The sequence below is a fragment of the Pseudorca crassidens genome, chromosome 3, assembly GCF_039906515.1.
Source record: "Pseudorca crassidens isolate mPseCra1 chromosome 3, mPseCra1.hap1, whole genome shotgun sequence".
NCBI lineage: Eukaryota > Metazoa > Chordata > Mammalia > Artiodactyla > Delphinidae > Pseudorca > Pseudorca crassidens.
The window spans coordinates 46,207,063-46,227,548 of record NC_090298.1 but is presented as its reverse complement, the minus strand read 5'-3'; the positions used below and the strand labels follow the sequence as shown (position 1 = coordinate 46,227,548).

The 20,486-nt window shown below is 39.1% G+C and overlaps 1 protein-coding gene across 20 annotated transcripts in view; it reads left to right on the top strand.

Annotated features, from left to right (window-relative positions):
• The window catches only part of PDE4D (phosphodiesterase 4D), a 1,449,034-nt gene extending 1,431,174 nt beyond the window's left edge, over nucleotides 1-17,860 (top strand). For all 20 annotated transcript variants that reach the window (XM_067730739.1, XM_067730741.1, XM_067730740.1 and 17 more), the window contains 9 exons: nucleotides 697-790; nucleotides 2,161-2,333; nucleotides 2,888-2,986; nucleotides 3,835-3,999; nucleotides 5,252-5,351; nucleotides 9,902-10,056; nucleotides 11,422-11,544; nucleotides 12,039-12,221; nucleotides 12,939-17,860. In XM_067730739.1, the coding sequence (XP_067586840.1) occupies nucleotides 697-790; nucleotides 2,161-2,333; nucleotides 2,888-2,986; nucleotides 3,835-3,999; nucleotides 5,252-5,351; nucleotides 9,902-10,056; nucleotides 11,422-11,544; nucleotides 12,039-12,221; nucleotides 12,939-13,352 (1,506 nt within the window). In that variant the 3' untranslated portion in view covers nucleotides 13,353-17,860. The remainder of the gene's footprint in view (nucleotides 1-696; nucleotides 791-2,160; nucleotides 2,334-2,887; nucleotides 2,987-3,834; nucleotides 4,000-5,251; nucleotides 5,352-9,901; nucleotides 10,057-11,421; nucleotides 11,545-12,038; nucleotides 12,222-12,938) is intronic.
• Nucleotides 17,861-20,486: the final 2,626 nt, after the last annotated feature.

The window sequence follows — 20,486 nt, the reverse complement described above, 5'->3', positions numbered from 1 at the left end:
TTAGGAAGATTGGTAAATTCTGTGAATGTTTGAGAACCAATAAATCCCTACTTAGAAAAAACTTTACAAAGCAAATATCATATAGTATCTATTCAAATATTTTCTCCATAGTTCTGGGAGAGTATTCAAATAAATCTATTCAGTTTTGCTTTGGGGCAAAAGACTACATTTTAACCTCTGACCAGTATACTTACTCATTTCTGCTAATGACAAATTAATTGATGAAAACATACCATGTTTTATTGTGTGGCAACCCTTTTGTATGTTTATAAATTAGTTTTTTCTCTTCTCTAAATACTAATAATGCATATTATTTTTTATGCCTTTTTTCCCCTTAATTAATGTCATCCTTGAGTGTCTCAATCTGTGCTGTCCAATATGGTAGCCCCTAGCTACATGTAACTATTGAAGTTTAAGTTAATTAAAATGAAATAAAATCCAGAGTTCAGCTCCTCATTTGCACTAGCCACATTTCCATTGCTTGATAGCCACATATGGCTAGTGGCTCCTGTAACGGATAGCAGAGATTATAGAATTTTTTCATCATTGTAGGAAGTTCTATTGGATGGGACTGATCTAAAGAGTCAGGACAGGTTAAAAATTCTTTGGCATATTTTCTGTATCTTAACATATGCTTATGTTATTTCACTTCAACTTTCCTCTTCTGTTATTTCATTTTATCTTTCTGTTTTTCAGTTTAAAAGGATGCTTAATCGAGAGCTCACCCATCTCTCTGAAATGAGTCGGTCTGGAAATCAAGTGTCAGAGTATATATCAAACACATTCTTAGGTGAGAATAACAATTTAAATGCAATTTTTTAAAGTTTTTTGCATTGTTTGTTTTTGGAAGCAGACTGGGGTGCAAACTTATTTTGGAAATAAGAGTTAGGAATTCCATTTGTTTTCATTCATCATATTAATAATTTGAGCCTCTAAGCTTTAGAACCTAAGGTGACAAAGGATGTGTTTTATCTTTTTGTTTTATTCAGGACTTCAGGGATTCTCTGAATTAAAGTTGTATATTGTCCGTTTTTCCAAAGTACTCAACGGTAAAATGTATCTTATAGAGAGATCTATTCATGCATTCAACAAATTCTTGTTAAATGCCAGTCATTGCTGGGCACTAGGTATTTAATGATCAATTAGAAATGGTCCCTAAACTCAATGAGTTGATAGTCTAATGGGCACCATGCCTGATAGACTGGAGAGACAGATAAATATAACACAAGAGCTAAAAAAATGCTTGCTGATAATAGCTGACAGTATGGTGTACTGGGACACCACTACCCCACCCTCCATCCACAGAAAGAAAATGCAGTAAAGGAAAACCAATAACTTGAACACATCCTTGATCTGAATTTACTTTCAAAACAAAACTGTCGTAATAGCTAATTAGCACATTCACTAAACAGGCATTTATTGAACACACAGTCTGTGCAAGGACAAGTTAAAGGAGCTCACTGTCTTGAAATAGTGAATGAGTGTACTGAGACATCTGATGTCTTATTTGAAAACAACAAATTAGCTTTTGTGAATCTGATATTTAGTTACCAGATAATATTGGAGGTACTCTGTGCTCCCCATAAAACCTTATTGCATGATTCCCCCATCTCACTATCGTATAGAAAATGTAAACTAGCAGTAGCAATCTAAGTCCTTCACATACGCTGTGTATGCTCCCACAGAATGACCCATTTCAGTAAGCTGTTAGGTTCACACAGTGCTGTTTTTATATTCGTGCACGAAGTTTCTTCCATTTCAAAGTAGGTATTGAAACTGGAGTTCTTAATTGGCAAGAGCAGTGTTCTCACCACTAAGTGAATTTTAAATAGGAATGAAATCGATGAGCAGTGGAAATAACCAGTGTCTTTTGCCTTTTCCAAGTTTGCTATCGTAAGTTTTTCAAAAGACGTAATCACTGAATACATTTGATGTTAATTATTTTGCAGTGGAATTTATTTGCTTAATTTTGTGTTTGAGAGTTTCAAATTAAGTCCACATCAAATTATAAATACTCAACTTCTTTAAAAGGAGTTTTACTTGGAAATATTTCCTAGAATATATACTGATCAATTAAAATCCGCCATTATGCATGTTATAATAAAAAAAAACCCAGGTAGAATTAATAGTAAATGAAGAATTTTTTTTTTAATTTTTAAGATAAGCAACATGAAGTGGAAATTCCTTCTCCAACTCAGAAGGAAAAGGAGAAAAAGAAAAGGCCAATGTCTCAGATCAGTGGGGTCAAGAAATTGATGCACAGCTCCAGTTTGACTAATTCAAGCATCCCAAGGTTTGGGGTCAAAACTGAACAAGAAGACATCCTTGCCAAGGTAAGACGATTTCAAGTATCCTGATCAGAAATATGCAGTGAACTTTGATACCTTCTCTTTTAAATCAATGGAAAAGTTTATTAATTTGTGGGAGGTTTTTTGGAAGATGGGAAAGCGCTTTATAAAGCTCTTTCTAAATCACTTGGGTTTTATTAATATGTGGGTTTAGACAGGCAGTTTGGTGTTCTTTATTTTTGCATCTATATTTGATTCTTTGACCTTAAACAATTAAAAAGTCTTTTAGGAGAATAATTAAAGTTTTTGAGAGTAGTTTTTAACTATTGGAGAAATACTTTGAGATCAATATTTCAAGTATGTAAATATGTTTTATTGTCAGAGACATAAGGTTACGCAACACTATTCAGTTTCTAGTACGCTTAAGCGGATTTGCCTGAAGTTTGCCTGTACTTACATGGTGCATCATTACATTTAAAATGAATTGTTTTTTAATTTAATGATCTTTTCATTGAAGTCAGTAATTTTTAAATGATTGTGTTCATTGTTTCCTGTTCTACTTCTGCAATCAGATTTGTTCTATCTTTCGTTAACCCCAGGAACTAGAAGATGTGAACAAATGGGGTCTTCACGTTTTCAGAATAGCAGAGTTGTCTGGGAACCGGCCTTTGACTGTTATCATGCACACCATTTTTCAGGTAATGCAGTTAAGTTCTATCACCTCTCTTTTATTTGGTGTCATAACGTCCAGTCTGTGAATTGTGCATGCATTTTATCTTCTTCACTACTTACCCCCTTTGACTTATTTTGATAACTTTTTTCAAAATAAGGATACAGAAAGGTTAGCATATGGGTAAAACACAAATCAATTGTGTTATTTTTTCCATTGAAGAAAAAGATGTGATGTGGGCAAATTAAAGCAATTCATTAAAATAATAGTTTAAAAATCATCCACGTGATCCTGACTTGCATAGAGAATGGAGTGCTAACTTTACAAATTGAATAAGCCCTTTGCTGACTAATCTTAGTATGTAATTTCTTCAGTCACTGTCTTGTGGACTGCTCTCTTCTTCACATCGGTTTCTCATTCTTGTCAAGTTTTTGCCCCAGTTCAGTGTTAGGATTTATATGAGAAGTTGCAGCTATAGACACCCTGGGACTTGGAAGGGCAGCTCCAACCCTCGAGAGGATATTGTGTCTCACTTGTTTTGACCCAGTATCCTTGTCATTGGTGTTGTACTGAAGCTGCCTTCAGGATCCCGGGACACAGATACTTTGATAGTTGGCAGCTCATTCCTGACACCATATAACTTGAGAAAAGCATTGCTGGGCTCCAGAAGGACAAGTCGACTCTGGTTTTGCCCCTGAAGTCCCTGGATCATTCCCAAGGGTTTTCATTGTCTTCACTAGACATTGAGAGAGTGCTACTCCCATTTCTGGGTTATCCATAGGCGACACTGGGGGTGATATTTTGTTGTTGTTAACATACTGTATGGAAAATCTTTTCTATAAGGACAAAATGTTAAGAGAATTTCTTCTCCCGCAGGAACGGGATTTATTAAAAACATTTAAAATTCCAGTGGACACTTTAATTACATACCTAATGACCCTGGAAGATCATTACCACGCTGATGTGGCCTACCACAATAATATTCACGCTGCAGACGTCGTCCAGTCAACACACGTGCTGTTATCTACACCTGCTTTGGAGGTAAACCTGGTTTCTAAACCTTTGAAAACACTAACTTGCCACTCATAATGGTTTCTTCAACTTTTATACTGAAGGGTGCACAGGGCAAACAATAATCGACTTCACTAGAAATATTATTGAGTTATGGGAGCGAAATGCCATTGTGGTAAATAAACAGTTGAGTCTTTGATGAATTTTGTCTGTGATAATTAATCAAAGATTTAGGGGGCTTCCCTGGTGGCGCAGTGGTTGAGAGTCCGCCTGCCGATGCAGGGGACACGGGTTCGTGCCCCCGTCCAGGAAGATCCCACATGCCGCGGAGCGGCTGGGCCCGTGAGCCATGGCCACTGAGCCTGCGCGTCCGGACCGTGTGCTCCGCAACGGGAGAGGCCACAGCAGTGAGAGGCCCACATACCGCAAAAAAAAAAAAAAAAAAAAAAGATTTAGGGATTCCTGTGTTTTATGATACTGCTTCTTTGAAATGATCTAGTGGACATTCCACAAAGCAAATCTGGCTTCCTCAGTTTTCAGTTAGTGTGGGGTTTTTTGAGAATTTAGCCTGAGGATTTTTTCATTTATAGTTCAAAGATGATTATTTTATAAAATATCAATACTAGCAATGCATTGGTATTTTTCATAGAACTTATTAGAAGGAAACACATCTTTAATGTTACCAGATCCTATGAAGTTGTTCCATTAAATGTTTAGTAAAGCAATTTCATTTCCTTCATTGTTTGGGAGAGTGATTCTCTTTGCTAATGTATTTTATAGTTCAGATTGTTTCATTATAAAACTGTTAATATGTCATCGTTTGAGTGAGGAGTTCTCAGCTGGGGGTGATTTTCCCTTTTACTCGTACTCCTCCCTTCCCCCAGGGACATTTGGCAATATGTGGAGACATTTTTAGCTGTCACAACTCGGGGGTACATGCTACTGGCATCTCATGGGTAGAGGCCAGGGATCCTACTAAAAATCCTGTAATTCACAGGATGGCCTCCCATAACGAACAATTATCCGGCCCCGAATGTCAGTTTTGCTGAGATTGAGAGTCCCTGTTTAGAATGGAAGAAAAGAAAATAATTGCTCATGTCATTAATTTTATGCACATTTTCAGAATATCCTTAAACATCATCTTAAATACTTTTAAAGTAAGCTATTATTTTCTATAAAAAATTTGTAGATGCTCATTTTTTAATATTTTAAAAAATATAACCATTGGAAAAGGTTTGATCATGAGTTATAATAAAATCAGATATTGTCTGGATTTTTTCAGGCTGTGTTTACAGATTTAGAGATTCTTGCAGCAATTTTTGCCAGTGCAATACATGATGTAGATCATCCTGGTGTGTCCAATCAGTTTCTGATCAATACAAGTAAGTAAAGCATACTTATTTTTGCAGAAAAAATTTTCCTTTGTACATTTTAGAATGACTGAGAGTCTTTATAGAATGACTGAGAGTCTTTATGTTTCCAGAGCCATAATGTTCTCTTGAGATGTGCAGATAGGCGTTTCAGTGATAGCATATGTTAATGTAGTCTAGCTCTAAAAATTATATTCATATCCCATGAGGCATATGACGTTTGAAAAACATGCATTCCAGTACTTCTCTAGAAATAATATATTACCATATTAGTAGACAAGGGTAATCAAAAGTGAAAGTTTGCCGAAAGATGTAGATAGTTAGATTGCTCCTAAAGTTTCAAATAAAAGAAGTTATCAGAATAAATGTTAAATTTGTCATTTTCTGTAGGTTGTCATTTAATCCTCTCCAGAGGCTGTAACTCCTCTTTCCCTCTCCACCACCATGCCCTGCCCTGTTCTTTCCTTTTTATTTTATTTTTTTATTAGAAATATCTTCTTTATTTTATTTTTTTTTAATTATTATTATTTTTTTTAATTTCTCGGCGCAGCATGCAGGATCTTAGTTCCCTGACCAGGGATTGAACCCCTGCCCCCTACCAGTGGAAGCGTGGCGTCTTAACCACTGGACCGCCAGGGAAGTCCTTGTTCTTTCCTTTTTAAATCTCCTGCTGAGGGCAGTAGGAACTTCTCTTTTGACTATCTCTTTTTATTTAATATTTTTTTAACCATTAATTTTTTCTCACTGGTGACATTTCATAAAATAAGTCATCACTGAATTTGGAAATATAAAGAACAGTAGACTCTTCAGTGTGCGACACCTCTGACACAGCTGCATAGAAAACCTCTGTAGGGAATGTTAGTGGTGCTTGAGCTAGGCTTTTGCAAAGAGGTTAAGCTTTACAGAAATTCTGTTCTTTCTGTACTTGAAGTTAACTGGTAAATAATTTACGTGTACCATTCATTATTAAATTCCCTCACACCATGGTAGATTAACATTATAAAGTCAGTTTTATATGTGAAAAAATAAAGTTCAAAATTGTTAATGTTTTTCATATCTGTTAAGGGTTTGCCTTTCCTCTTTGCCATGAGTTGTGGATAATAGTCTCCTCGTGCCCCACAGCAATCTAGCTCCAGTAGCATCTGTGCCTTCACCGTTCATTCACAACACAGCCAGATTTAAAGAGAGAATTTAAGTATAGCCTTGTTTTGAGAGCTTTAACTCAGATCTTTTGGATTATTTACCTATTTGTATATTTTTAATAGCCTCTGGACTGCCCTGTAACAAAATGCACTTTAGTAACTCACTCATGTATAGGAGGATTGAAAGTCATGGATTTCCAAAAATGTGTGGATAGTCAGTACATTTTAGAAGTCTGGTTTATGAACTTATTTATCTAGGATTAGACAGGATAACATTTCATGTTTCAGCCACCTTATGAGAACCTATAATGGGGTACTTTCAGGAGTCACCAAAACATTACTATATATTGACACATAAATATTAATATACATTAGAGGCAGCTACATGAGTTTACATTGTATCATTGGTTAGGGTCGACTGTGTCCTTTCTGTAAAGAACAGGAAGTTCATATAGTAAAAGGTACACTGCCAATTTTTTATTATCCTGGCTTGATTCATTTTTTTGATTCTTATGTATGTCTTGATATGTTCTTAATTTTATAGATTTTTAACAAATACATATAAATTTTGTTTTAATTTTTGCTATTAAGAAAGGTGTGCATTTTTTCTTTAAATTAATAATACCAAAATCAGACCTATGTGTTTTCTTTGCATCCTATTATATATAATATTGTATGTTCCCATATTATAACATTAGAATTAAGAATAGAGAACAAATTAAAACAACTGATAATAAAGTCACTGTCTTTCAAGTACTCTGATAAATTTTTCAAGAAAAATGAGGACCAACTCTATTATTCTTTCTTGTGGACCCTCTAAGGGCAAGTGGGCTTAGGCTGGCATCAGAGTACCCATGGAGTCTGCAGTTTAAACTAGCAAGGCCTCAGTTCACAGATGAATCTGATGCCCTTTGAAGTTTGAGAGCCACTGAGAATAGATGATGGAGACATGTAGGGGGTAATTATGCATACAGGACAGTGGCCAAGGGTGTCTGTTTGTTAAGGTCATTTTGCTGATGATCTGCCTGAGGTGAAAGGGTAACTGACCATGTTTCCGGAAGCATTTTGTTATTCAGTGATGTTGTGCAGAGCTCCTTTCCGTGGGGCCTCAGCAACACAGGGTAGTCAACAGCTTTGGGTTGCTGATGTTTCCTTGACGGTGGGGTGTGATGAGGCTGTGTTATATCTGAAAGAGTGAATGAGCATCATCACCTGGTAGATGAAAGTTATCCCAGGGTTGATCAGAACCCCAGGGCATTATGAGAATTACTGCCTTAGTTAGCTGTTAACGAGGTATCAAGCCAGCCATCATTTTATTTCAGGACTCAGAAGAGGCTTAGTAGCCAGTAACACAAGTAAGTTTTAGCTTCACAGCATACTCTAAGGGAGTCCCTCTAATAACTTGCAAACTTGTAAGAAATAGCCTTATGAAATACCCTATCAGAATTATGTGATTATTTTTAGCTTACAGTAAACCCTTTTTTATAGACGTTAAATTTGTGCTTTCTCTTTCTTTTGGGGATTGTTTGAGCATCAGTGGCTCAGGCTAGCACACTCTCGGCTCTTAGCCTGGAGCTGGCGCTGCCAACCTGTCCAAAGCCAAAGGCTGAATCTGTGTTTCTCGTAATAAAGACTTGGAATCATCAGATCAGACTTCCTGTAGATGGGAGGTCACCTGTCCTATTTTAAGGGAGGCTGCATGGCTCGCCGTGGTGGAGGGGCACTGGGGCTCACCTGGCTGATTCCTAGGCCAGAGACACCTCTGCTTCTTAGTTGTGGTGACAGTTTTCATTAATCATTCTGCTTGTATTAGTTTTAGGCACCAAATGATTTGCTGTTAATGACACGTACACTCCTTGTAAACATGCTGCAGGTTTTGAGTCAGTTAAGCTTTTATATATGATGTAGGGGAATGGGGGACTCTGAATAGGATGTAAAGAAGTGGAAATTCCAGGTGAGAAGCTGCATAAGTCTTTTTCAAGGACAATACTATGTAAATAAATCCATAAAATGTAAATAACATCATGAAATATTGAATAGAACACGTTAGGGGAGATTTATCTTAAAAAAAGCATTTCACATAACAGCATTATTTTCTGAAACAGTGAAGCAGCATCAAAACATATATAGCAGTAAATTTTACTTGGAAAACGAATACTTTCTGTTTATAGCAAAGATGCCTGGGTTTGGGGGGAAAAGATCTCCTCACACATTTGAACACAGTAGTCGTGTTCAAAGCATATGACTTTTGAGATTCAAGAGCAGAGGCATTTCACTGTATGAAGGTGGAGCTGGACCTAGCGACAGTACACACACTTTATTTCACTGATCTCATTTTAAAATAAGCTTTCCACAGCTATATTTGTAGCTTATAAATAGAATGTTATTTTTCTGTATAAACCTAAAATCATAGGATTTCAGTCAAAATATTCTTGAACCCCTCTCGTCCTCCCTAGCTTCTTTAAAATAGTCATTGAATAGTATTGGGTATTTCTTTATTAGAAAAGAATATATATTTTCCACACATGAGTCAGAAGAAAGATCAAATACATATGCTTTTCGTCTTTACAGTGACTTAAGTGGCAACAGGATGAAGCACCAGTCAGGTTTTTTTGATGACTGCCTTATAGGTCTGAGTCTGCTATTATAGGAACTAGGAAAGAGGCAGGATTTGTCACTACCTAAAATAGGTCCAGGACAATTGTGGGGGAATGGCAGAATCTTCACTCTGGAGAAATGTAGGCAGCTAAACACCCGTCTCTGTGTGAAGCCCTGAACATGCAGCTGGGACGGGCAGTATACATGTGTATAGTGACTGCCAAGATACTTGGAAAAGGAAATGGAAAAATGAATAAAGCTTTGCCTTTCAAAGCTATACTATGAACCAAATAAGCACAAGCATGAACAAATCTGATATCGTTCATGTGTTCCAAGCTGTTCTTGTTCCTTCTCAGAGCACGAATAATCCTGAGTCACATGATCTTTACATTACATACAGTGTTGGGTAGGTGGTCCGCAGTTGTCAGGAATACAACATTCTATGCTCTGGACATGTTGTAAATGTTAGGGATAATGTCTTCTTCTGCTGAGCTTACGGAGCTGCCTCTGGCAGATCCGGAGAGGAGGTTCAAGGTAATCTGGCCTAACTCTTCTTTCCCTTTATAGCGGAGGAAGCTGAAGCCACAGGGTGAACTGACTTGCCGTGTGCCGAGAGCATTAGAATACACTCCCAAGATTCCAGGGATCTTTCTGTGGCTACATTAACTAGCAGACTTTCTCCTAGGTGTTGTCATGTAATGGGAATGCGAGCAGAGACGTTTAGGGGAAATTGCTTCCTAAACCCAAAATATCTCAGAATATGAAGAATAAGATAAACTTAGCATAAATGGCTTTGCTAACCTTCTCTCTCTTTCTTTCAAGACTCTGAGCTTGCCTTGATGTACAATGATTCTTCTGTCCTGGAGAACCATCATTTGGCCGTGGGCTTTAAGTTGCTTCAGGAAGAAAACTGCGACATTTTCCAGAATTTGACCAAAAAGCAAAGACAGTCATTAAGGAAGATGGTCATTGATATTGTAAGTAACTGATAAAAGCAAAAAGAGAACTGTGATGCATGGTGTTTTTAAAAAGAAAAAAGAGTGAGATGACTATCAGGGAAAGCATCATGTATATTTCAAGGTAATGCTGCCTTTTTTGTCCCAGAGGCTGGCCCTGCTGCTGGCAATGATGCTCTACTGCTAACAGTCTGGGGCTAAGAATAATGACAGCTTACCCTCATTCTAGGTTTATTTTCTGAACTCCTCCTGTCTGGTGGCAGACAGAGATGGCTAACAAAAGCACAGGGAGCTGGCTAAAAAAATGGATTTTTTCCATTCAAAAACTGGAAAAAAAATCTCTGTCAGCACAAGTGCCATGTAGAAACATGCATGACATTAGTCTTTTCTCTATGCATGTTTTTCACAGCGATTATGAGACACACGAATATCTCTGGTTGTCAAAAACTTAATCTGTTAAGCTTTGTACATACAAAGAAAGGCAGGTATTATCTGGTTTGGATAAGCAGAAAATTCACCAGAATATTGTTTCTGAAGTACTCTGTAAGCAACCTTGACTCACTCCATCGTAGTCCAGTAACCACTTTCTAGCACAAGGGATAGAAAAACTTCAAAGCGTGCAATGGGGCTTCCCTGGTGGCGCAGTGGTTGAGAGTCCGCCTGCCGATGCAGGGGACACGGGTTTGTGCCCCGGCCCAGGGAAGATCCCACATGCCGCGGAGTGGCTGGGCCTGTGAGCCATGGCCGCTGAGCCTGCGTGTCCGGAGGCCACAACAGTGAGAGGCCCGCGTACCGCAAAAGCAAACAAACAAACAAACAAACAAAACGTACGATGATGTCTTATCTATGGAAATATCCCTTTCCATCACTATGAAAGTGGCTGCCAGTGCCTACTGTTTCTGTATATTGCACACATGTATCTGGGCTTCCAGGGAAAGTGATAGCAAAGGGGAGAAGACTCTGCCCCAAGAAGCAGTAAAGGATTCCCACACACAGCTATTAGACAACAGAGTGGTTCTCCATTTCTTCTCACGTTCTCCATGATATTTTTATGTGCATGGGACTTCCCTGGCGGTCCAGTGGTTAAGACTTCGTGCTTCCACTACAGGACACACGGGTTCGATCCCTGGTCAGGGAACTAAGATCCCACATGCCAAGAGGTGTGGCTAAAAAAAAGAAAAGAAAAGAAGTATCTCTACTGTATAGCACGGAGAACTCTACTCTCAATGCTCCGTAATGACCTGTATGGGAAAAGAATCTAAAAAATAAAGAGTGGATATATGTATTGTATAACTGATTTACTTTGCTGTACGTGTGAAACTAACACAACATTGTAAATCAACTATACTGCAATAAAAATTTTTTTAAAATACTCTGTCTTTTAAGGTACTTGCAACAGACATGTCAAAGCACATGAATCTGCTGGCTGATTTGAAAACTATGGTTGAAACTAAGAAAGTGACAAGTTCTGGAGTTCTTCTTCTTGATAATTATTCTGATAGGATTCAGGTAAAGCATTCGAATTTGCTGTGTCTGAGTGTGTGTGTGTGTGTGTGTGTGTGTGTATACACGTGTCTGTGTGTCTAGCTTAGATAAGATTTATGTCTCCTTTTCTCCAACTTATAATTTTAGTAGCTGTAAGCAGGATTTTTATCCAAATTCTTAATCTTGAGAATTAACCAGATAAAATCCTGTTGGCCTTTTCAAGTGGAAATGCGTTAAAAAAAAAAAAAAGTAACATCCTACAAAACCAACCACTTAAGCAGCTCTGAATTTAATCAACCATGCACGTGAACAGTTTCTCTCATGATACTTAGATGCAGTAGAAGTGGCCTAATTTGGGACTATTAATACAGGTGTGAACTTCACACAGACACACCATGGTCGAGCTGTCTGGCACGACTCTTACACTACATGTATTTTTAAGTGTCACCGTCATCTGATGTGAATTTCTAGTAAAAATGGAGCAGCTGCTAAATAGAGAAGGCATTGATCTGTTTTAGGTCCTTCAGAACATGGTGCATTGTGCCGACCTGAGCAACCCAACCAAGCCTCTGCAGCTATACCGCCAGTGGACGGACCGCATCATGGAGGAGTTCTTCCGCCAAGGGGACCGAGAGAGGGAGCGGGGCATGGAGATAAGCCCCATGTGTGACAAGCACAATGCCTCTGTGGAAAAATCACAGGTGATGCCTTAAGCACAAAGCTTTCAGAGAGAACACAACTACACGGAACGTTTGGTTACGCCGTATGCATGTCACACAGTATTTTATTGGGTTTTCTTAATTACTTTCTTTTGTCAAGCTCAATGTCCACCTTAGTGTTTGCAAGCCAAAAAATTCTTCGATTCTTAGAATTTATATTCATATAGTCATATATACGTTCATAGGACAGTATATTCATTCATCGTGACTATACGTATAGAGTATATTCGTATGTGTAGAATTATTTCAGCTATCTCAGTTCGTAAGTGAATAAAGTTATATGAATCCATATAGAGTACGTGGCATTATTTCAGCTCTGTGGATTTACCTACGCATGGGCTATTCTAAAATAAAGTCTCAGCCTCAAGCCAGGTCCTGCCATGTAAACAACTGGAGGTTTTCTTACATCACAGACTCTTGGACTCAGAGTTCGAGAAGCTAGTTTTTACCAGCTAGTAATGACATTTTTTTATTGGTCTGCTACCTAAAATAATGCCTGTTTTACCAGACTAAGGTTAGTAGTCTTCAGCTCAGTGTTATACTTGCAGAGCATATTATATTTTATATATTTTTCTGTAAATTCTATATATCATATATAAAATTTTAATTCAACATATCGATTAGTTACATTTGAGGAGGCTCGTTAACCTCTTCCTTTGTTTCTTAGTCCCAATCGGCTTTGTTGTTTTTTTTAATCAGGTGGGCTTCATAGACTACATTGTTCATCCTCTCTGGGAGACGTGGGCAGACCTGGTCCATCCTGACGCCCAGGACATTTTGGACACTTTGGAGGACAATCGTGAGTGGTACCAGAGCACGATTCCTCAGAGCCCCTCCCCGGCACCGGATGACCAGGAGGAGGGCCGGCAGGGTCAAACCGAGAAGTTCCAGTTTGAACTGACTTTAGAGGAGGACGGCGAGTCAGACACCGAAAAGGACAGTGGGAGTCAAGTGGAAGAAGACACTAGCTGCAGTGACTCCAAGACGCTCTGCACTCAAGACTCGGAGTCCACCGAAATCCCCCTGGACGAGCAGGCGGAAGAGGAAGCCGTGGGAGAGGAGGAGAGCCAGCCCGAGGCCTGTGCCATCGGCGATCACTCGCCCGACACATAACAGGGCAGAGACTTCCATGCCTTTTGTTTGTGTTTTTTGTTTTTTTAAGTAGAAACACTGTTTCCAAAGTGCATGTCACATGCCACAACTACGGTCACACCTCACTGTCATCTGCCAGGACGTTTGCGGAACAAAACTGACCTTGACGACTCAGTCTAGCGCTCAGGAATATCGTCACCAGTTTTTTCACCTCCATGTCATCAGAACGAGGGGGACATCTCCACGAACGGCAGTGTCCGAAGACTGCAGCTCGGTCGAGCTGAAGAAGCAGAGAAAATCAACTCCAAAGTGTTTTCTAGGGAGTGTGGCTCATCAGGCAGCCCAAAAGTTGAGATGATTTGGGGGTTCTTTTCCTTTTTATTTGTTTGCAATATTTTCAGCAGAAAGAAGGCATTACATGGACGGAGTGAAGCGACAGATGGGTCAGGAACAGGACACATTGTGAAGCTGTTACCAGGAAGAAGATGAGCCACAGAAATTGCATAATTTTCTAATTTCAAGTCTTCCTGATACCTGACTGAATAGTGTGGTTCAGTGAGCTGCACTGACCTCTACATTTTGTATGATATGTAAAACAGATTTTTTGTAGAGCTTACTTTTATTATTAAATGTATTGAGGTATTATATTTAAAAAACTACGTTCAGAACTTCATCTGCCACTGGTTATTTTTTTTCTAAGGAGTAACTTGCAAGTTTTCAGTACAAATCTGTGCTACACTGGATAAACCTAATTTACAAATTTTACTTGCACCTTAGACTTCATAGCAATTAACTGATTTGTAGTGACCCATTGTTTTATATACCAATGACTTCCATATTTTAAAAACAAAAATTGACTTTATGTTGCAGGAAACCCTTTTTGTAGGTCTTCGTTTACTGGCTTTTCGTTTCACTCCTTTCAGACATGCAGAGTTGCTCCCCACTTACATTTCTCTTCACCGTGTGCAAAGTGAATACTCGTTCCATAATACTTTGATGTGCATCCTGTCTAATGTGTCTCAAGCCTCATGGACACTCAGTCATCAGTTGGTGTTGTCTGAAGCACGTGAGAGATATAGAAATACCCAGTAGCTAAAATGGTCAGTCCTTTTTAGATATTTTCCTACTTAGCGTCTTCTGAGAACATTTTGCTGTGGCGATAGACCCTCATTTCACAAGTGCATGTCTCTGTAATAACCCACACATTTCATGCTCGTTTTTGTTTTCACAGTCATAGTAAGAACTTTTCCCCCTTGTGCTGCTTCATTACCAGTGTGTGTTTGAACCTCTGTCCACGTTCACTGCGTGGGGTCTTATCAGATATATCACCACCATGCTGACTGATGCAAAGAACAGGTAGTCAAGTTAGAGTTAGCATTCTTTTCTGCCATGAGGTCATATATAATGACTAGCTTTTACTTTTGATTTACAAAGAAACGTTAACAGCTAGCTAGGTAATTTTTTAACAATATTAGCAGAATATATTAATGAAGACCAGTACAATGAATGCTCTTTTGTTTCTCTGATTTCACCATGGGATTAAGAACTGTATGAGGAGTATTCCTGAGAAGTGATTTTAAGTGTAGCAATGACTCTTCCTTAAAGGACAGCCATGTAACATGTAGCACTTGATTTATCAGTTATCATTGATCCATAAGTATGTCTTGTGGAGAAGAACTTCTTTAAATACACTGACAGAAAGAAGTTGATGATGCCCCTGGCACCAGAGATTTGGCCATGTAATGCCGTTTTAAAATACTGGGCTGGGTAAGAAGATTCCGCATAAGTCAGACATTAGAGATCGCTGTTGGCTAAATTTAGCATCAAGAAATGTATTACAATTTTAGAGATTGATTCCCAGTATTTACGTTCAGTTGGCATCTTGGGGCATTTTTTTAGTTTGGACTTCCTTCCCACTTCAGCTCTTAATAAAGTGTTTACCGTCTCTGTGAAGAGTTTGGAGCCCGAATAATCATTTTTTAGAGCGACATCCAAGAACCCAAGTAGAGGCTAAAGGAGTATCAGACCAAACGGAAAATAAATAAAACACTACATAAAATTGTAACCCTGAAAAACATTTATATTGGGGATGTCAAAAGAAGCCATCTGGGGACTAATCACTAAGTCAGCAGCCAGGGAAATGACCCAAGCTGAAGATACTAGTTTAATCCCCTGAGATCCACTGACGCTTAGAAATTTGGATAGAAAAATTATGTAGCTCTGATCTTTCACACAGAGCACAGGATAGGAATTGACCAATTAATTATCAGATTTCCACCCTCCTTCCCCTGTAAAAACCAGACTTTCAAAGAAAGTCTTATGTTTGGCAAGTGATTTCACAAGAATATTTGGAAACTTGTTTCCATTTTAATTTTATTTGTCCCTGATGGAGGTTTAGAGGAAAAGGCAAAGAATCTAGTGTTTATTCCTTTCTCCAAAATATTCTCATTCCCTCCCCTCCCTAATGCTTGGTATTTCCCCCACAGAGTGCCTAGAATCTTAATAATGAAAAAAAAAAAAAAAACCAGCAATATGTCACAAACAAATCCAGACCTGAAAAGATTTATAACTGCACTAAAAAAGAGAGGCTTTTTTTTTTCAATTTGTTGGGTTTTAATGGTCACATGTTGTAAAGATATCCACTGATGGACAATCAAATTGTAGAAGAGACATAATATCCAAAAGATAGGGACTAGTGCACTATACAATATACTTCTCCTCTCCCTTCCCTTTCGCCAAAGTGTGCTTCAGAATTATACACCGCTTTAAAAAGAATATCCTTTTACAAGTGACTTTACGTTTCCTAAAATGCCATAAGAAAATGCAATATCTGGGTACTGTACGGGGGAGAAAATGTCCAAGTTTGCATAAAACCAGTACATTTCAGCTTGCAAGTTACTAAACACAATAATGCTGTTTTAATTTTCTTTAACGTCACTTAAAATTCACAAGAAAATAATGTAGATAGAACAAATTGCAGACAAGGAAAAAAAACTTGAATGAAGTGGATTTTACAGAAAGCTTTATGATACTCTTTGAATGCATTATTTATTTTTTGTGCCATGCATTTTTTTCTCACCAAATGACCTTACCGGTAATACAGTCTTGTTTGTCTGTTTACAACCATGTATTTATTGTAATGTACATACTGTAATGTTAATTGTAAATTATCAGTTCTTATTAAAACATCGTCCCGCAATGGGATGGTGTTGATATATTTGGAAACTCTTGGTGAGAGAATGAATGGTGTGTATACATACTCCTTGTACATTTTCTTTTCTTCTATAAAATAGTCTTGTCACCTTAGAGCTTGTTTATGGAAGATTCAAGAAAACTATAAAATACATAAAGGTATATAAAATTAAGAAAACATAGCTGCAGGTCTTTGGTCCCAGGGCTGTGCCTTAACTTTAATCAATATTTTCTTCTGTTTTGCTGCATTTGAAAGTTAGATAGTGGTGGGGCTAGGGCTGGGCATTTCACATCTGAGCTTTGATCTGTTGGATTTCTGGCAACAGCTGGATTTTACAGAAACACAACCTCTGGAGTATTCTGAGACCCTTTTGAGAGACAAGCCCTTAGGTACTTTTTGCCATGAAGCAGCATGGCATATACGATGGTGATTTTTCCCTATCAGATACTAACTGAGCTACGTTAGTTAGTTACATTTGATTTTTTATTTTCAGACACTACTGGGAAGATATATTCTTGTCCAGTGATTGTAAAAAGTCTTTTTTGGCTTCTAGAGCACATGGGCAAACGAATTTGATTTGAAATTAGAGCCATAGGTCACGTGTGTTAGTTATTCCCTGGCTTCCTGTCATGTTAAGGAAATATATAATATGAAAAAGGTCATGTTTTTAACCCTTCAACTAAGATGAACCAAATTTCCTTACGTATTACTTACGTAAATTTACTTACGTATTACTTACGTAAATTTACTTACGTAAATCCATGTATTTAAACACAAAGTTTTATATGATGCCAATTCACACGGCATAATGGATTCACCATTCTCTAGAATCTGTTTCAGCAAAACTTGCATTGCTTTAGAATTTTTAAATTCAACCTTGCACAGCTCCTAAAAGCTATGAAAAATTCCCAGTGGCCCAGCCCTCAGGATGTGTGACTTAGTGGAAGGAGAGATTCTTTTTCTAGAAAAAATGAGCCTCCTTTTATTTTCTTTCTTTCTCTCTTTCTTTCTTTCTTTCTTTCTTTCTTTTTTTTTTGACACAAACTGTAGATTTTAGCAGCCCTGGCCCAAAGGAATTTGATTACTTTTGTTTTAAACAGTACAACGGGGACACTATAATTACAAAAAAACATCCTTACTGATTTTAGTTGTTTTTAATTTGATTTCTTTGGATATGTTTTCGGAGTGGTAAATTGTGTGTGAGCATTACAAATGATGATTCTTTTAGTGGTTTCATAGCCTCTCTTACAGCCCATGGGGATAGTACTGTACATCAATACCTTCATATGAAATTTTTATATGCAATGGAAATAAAAGCATGGGTTGATTCTGCCTATTTATGACTCGATCTTTTACAAATAAAAGGTTATTCATTTTAACTTGTAGTTCAGTCAGCACAGGTTTCCGAGGGCCATGAACATTGTTAAGGTGGAATAGAGGAGGATAGTGACGTCATACATTACTATGGATAGTCACAGTCCAATGAAACCAAATTATGTAGATTAATCTTGCTACAGAAAAAAAATGCCAAAATTATGTAAATGGCCTACAACATTAAGCACAGTGTTTTGTAAACAGCCTTGGGAAGGGGACTTCTCTAATTGAGTATTCTGGCATCCTGAAAGTTATTCAGATACTCCACAGTTATTTGTTGGGTCCCTACTCAGCAGACTACAAGGTTGTGAGGATTCAGCAGGGAACGAGACATCATTTCTGCTTTTGTGAGCTTACGGTCTAGAAGAGACAAAGGTATTCAACCATCCCATACACAGCATTGTCAGTGTCCTCAGTACAGCAAAGAAGCTCAGGTGCTGCAACTGAGCAGGAACCTGACCTTGGTCTCTTCTGGAGGGCCAGAGAAGGCTTTCTTCGGGAAGCGATTTGGGGCTGAGCTCTGAAGGATCGTGAGAGATAACTTGGCAAAAAGCAAGAGCTGACACAAAGAAGAGGAGGATCCAGACAGAGAAAACATTTGCAAAAGTCCTGAGGTGCAGATGAGCTCCAGACCTCTGGAGAAATGGAAGGAAAACACTCCTGTTCCATCACTCTTTAATCCCTCACCCTGCTTTCTTTCCTCTATAACACATCGCAAATTGACATATGCATCTGTTTATTGTCCGTCTCTCCCACCAGAACATAGCTTCATGAGAGTAGAGTCTTTGCTCACTGGTGTATCCCTCACACCTAAAACGTTGCCTGGTACACAGTAGGTGTTTAATATTCATTGAATAGGGACTTCCCTGGTGGAGCAGTGGTTAAGAATCTGCCTGCCAATGCAGGGGACATGGGTTCGAGCCCTGGTCCAGGAAGATCCCACATGCCGCGGAGCAACTAAGCCTGTGCGCTGAGCCTGCACTCTGCAGCCCGCGAGCCACAACTACTGAGCCCACGTGCCACAACTACTGAAGCCTGCGTGCCTAGAGCCCGTGCTCCACAACAAGAGAAGCCACCACAATGAGAAGGCCGTGCACTGCAATGAAGAGTAGCCCCCGCTCACCGCAACTAGGGAAAGTCTACGCGCAGCAACAAAGACCCAACGCAACCAAATAAATAAATAAATAATATTTGTTGACTATAGCCACCAAGCTGATATTGGATATAATTCAATCTGGTGATCCAGACATTAGGGTTGATACCATAAAAATATTCTGGCTGTTTTTTAATTTTTGAGCTTGTCAAGATCCTGGATAAAGAGAGGTTACCGTTTTCTACCCTGTTGCTAACTAAAGACTCTGCCTCTTCCTCACAATTTCTCCTTTTTTTCCCTGAATGGCAGAAAATCAGTTTTCATGATGAGGAGAGTAAAGAAATCAGCAAAAGTTTAATCCCTAAATCGTAACTAGAATACAGTTAATTCAATAGAAAGACTGTGCTCAGCCTCTTCACCATTTCCTCCCAACACCGCAGAGAACGACAGAGACTAGAGCCTAAAGATGACCAAATCGTGCCATCCAGGAAGGCCTGAGCAAGCCCAAGTCCCCTTCCTCAGTTTACGTCCCCAAAGTGAGACTCTGGGACAAAGGAACGAGCAGCCTTCTTTTCCCCACTCGTCCCCCCATGCTGATTTAGGCCAATTTGGGTGTGCTGAGCCCACCTGAGTTTAGGTCTTTGACTGGAAACATCTCCTCAGGTACACAGCTTTGAACCCACAACAGTAAAACATTCCACAGAAGAAAAGAAAACCGTCTTCCCTGTCGCCAGAGAGCACCACCCCCAGCAGGGATGCTCTTGCTTACAGAGCCTTGTTTTAGTGGAATTCCACCTCTGCATTCCCAGCTTTCTGACTTGGGGGCTGTTTCTTTCGTAGCTATTCTCATATCTCCAAATATGCAATGTCAGACTCTGTAATGGGTATAAATCTCAGCCCATGCACTCAAGTGTGCAGGATACCCTGCTTGCTTTATTTCCATCAATTAACATGGGCTTTACGTCCCCATCCTACTACAGTCTTGGGACTTTCCATCTCTGTCTTTATTAGCACATCCCCTCCCCCTCCCAACATAAAAGTGCTCTCACCTGCAGCCAGTCTTGGGACTTTCCATCTCTGTCTTTATTAGCACACCCCCTCTCCCTCCCAACATAAAAGTGCTCTCACCTGCATCCGAGCAGAAACACCACTCCTGGGTGTTGTCAAGACTGCAGTGGTTCCTTACAGTTTCTGGGCTCTTTGCTTCCTTCTCACGCACATGGTGCCCGCTGAGGCTGGGAACCCCTTACGCCCACCACAGATACAAAGGATACCACCCTCCCAAAATCCAGAGCCACTCCCCAAGATAGTCCAAAAAAAAGACGGACCTAGACAATTCCTCTGAGAGCTGGCCACGGTCAGTAGGACCCAAGCCGCAAATGAAGTACATTCCATTTCCTGTCCGGCCTTATATGAGCTGCGAACGGAGTGCAATCCACATTTCTGTCGGGCCGTATTTTGGGGCCCCCAACTGGAGGGTTGAGCAGCCTGCACA